Source organism: Tripterygium wilfordii, chromosome 18 (assembly GCF_013401445.1).
Source record: "Tripterygium wilfordii isolate XIE 37 chromosome 18, ASM1340144v1, whole genome shotgun sequence".
Lineage (NCBI taxonomy): Eukaryota > Viridiplantae > Streptophyta > Magnoliopsida > Celastrales > Celastraceae > Tripterygium > Tripterygium wilfordii.
Window position 1 is genome coordinate 2,827,935 of NC_052249.1, and position 1,944 is coordinate 2,829,878.

The 1,944-nt window shown below is 37.1% G+C and overlaps 1 protein-coding gene across 1 annotated transcript; it reads left to right on the top strand.

Moving 5' to 3' along the window:
• On the top strand, positions 1–1,517 carry LOC119984784 ((+)-neomenthol dehydrogenase-like). The gene is made up of 5 exons (XM_038828896.1): positions 1–112; positions 205–469; positions 565–639; positions 713–889; positions 970–1,517. Exons 1-5 carry the CDS (start codon positions 96–98, stop codon positions 1,345–1,347), a joined length of 912 nt encoding a protein of 303 aa, XP_038684824.1. The 5' UTR covers positions 1–95; the 3' UTR covers positions 1,348–1,517.
• The last annotated feature ends 427 nt before the right edge of the window (positions 1,518–1,944 follow it).

Consider the following 1,944-nt stretch of genomic DNA (forward strand, 5'->3'; position numbering starts at 1 on the left):
ATAATTGAGCCTCCTCTTTTTGCCCAATTGTTTGACTCGTCACCTAACACTCTTCTTTCTCAACAACCTTTGCAGCAAAACAAATCTGGACGACAATGGCAGAAGCAACAAAGTAGTGCAACTATTCATGCTTTTTTTTTTTTTTTTTTTGCGGTACCAGTTGTATGATAACAGTTATTAATCCTTGTTAATTCTATTTTTCAGGTATGCAGTTGTGACTGGAGCAAACAAAGGGATTGGATTTGAGGTAGTAAGGCAGTTAGCTTCAAATGGCAGCAGCAGCACCATCAAAGTGGTGCTAACAGCTAGAGATGAGAAAAGGGGCATTGAAGCTGTCGACAAACTCATCAAAGAATTTGGTCTCTCTGCAGGCAATGTGTTTTTTCATCAGCTTGATTTAACAGACCCTGCCAGTGCTTCTACTCTGGCCGATTTCGTCAAAACCCAATTCGGAAAGCTTGATATCTTGGTATGAATCACTTCTTTAAAATTGTTATGCCCTTCAGTACATTTGTTAAAACCTGGTCATAAATGTTGATGATGGAAACGCTGGAACTTCTACAGGTGAACAATGCTGGTATCAATGGAGTCATCTTTGATCCTACCGTTCCATTTGATATACATCTTTCAGCTGAAGGAGTAAGTTTTTCCCATAAAACTTCGTTCTCATAAGATTTTGAGTTCCGGAAAATTGAATGTGTTGCTGATGCAGGGGACTACTGTGAGAAATATGAAAGAAATTGCAACTCACACTTATGATTTAGCACAAGACTGCCTCAACACTAACTACTATGGCACTAAAAGAGTCACCGAAGCGCTTATTCCGCTCCTCAAGTTATCCGATTCTCCGAAAATCATAAATGTTTCCTCTATCGCCGGCCTGTTGAAGGTAATTAACCAACTAACACAACATGGAACTCAGTATCGATATCGTTAGATTTAACTTTTCTTGTCGTGATGATGTTTCAGTCCATACCAAATGAAGAGATTAGAGCAGTATTCAACAACATTGAAAGCCTGACAGAGAAGAAAATACATCTTCTGCTTAGTGATTTTCTCAAAGATTTCAAAGAGGGTTCTTCAGAAACCAAAGGCTGGCCAACCGTTCTTCCTGCATATCAAATGTCCAAAGCAGCACTCAATGCCCACACAAGGTTACTTGCCAAGAATTACCCAGACATCTGCATCAATTGTATTTGTCCTGGCATTGTCAAAACAGATATGAACCGTGGAAGTGGCATTTTAACTCGTGAAGAAGGCGCTGCGGGTCCTGTGAAGTTAGCGCTACTGCCTAATGGAAGCCCTTCTGGCCTCTTCTTTGCTGACGGAAAAGTTTCATCGTTCTGAATGTGATAATGTTGAAGATAGAAGTTTAGAAAAATAAGACGTGTAAATGATTTTCCATTGTTCTAAATATATATGTTATTGTTGTGATATGTATGAACTATGAAGTACATATAGTATGTATATGATGTTTGCCGAGGATGGATGGATTGGAAAAATGATTAATGTGCTAATTCAATTTCAGAATTTGATTAATGTTCAATTTACTTAGTTGATTACTCCACAACGGCTTGAAATTAGTCACGACTCTGATTCTCGTACGAGATTCGAAGTTGAGACCATGTGATAGAACTTGGACTAAACCGAAGTAAAGAACAAGCAGATGTGAGAATAAATTCTCATTTTTTGTTGATTAATTGAATGAATTGTTGGATTTTGAGTAAGATTTGATTATCTCAATTAGTGGTGATTGATTGATGTAAATTAGCTGTGATTAGAATCTCTGTAATTAGTCAATATAATTATTTCTTTCCTTGTATAGATATACTAAAGTCCTAAACATAAGGACTTGATAGCTTTGTATACTACTACTTATAAGGCCATCGTTACAGTGAATGAAATAACTAAGTGAAGCTATTATTCCTTGTTTTCTATGTATTG

Bases quoted from the DNA above. Each gene is read 5' to 3' on its own strand.
- LOC119984784 (XM_038828896.1), top strand. The intron at 470-564 runs GTATGAATCACT...GAACTTCTACAG, and splicing joins TCGGAAAGCTTGATATCTTG to GTGAACAATGCTGGTATCAA. The intron at 640-712 runs GTAAGTTTTTCC...TTGCTGATGCAG, and splicing joins TACATCTTTCAGCTGAAGGA to GGGACTACTGTGAGAAATAT.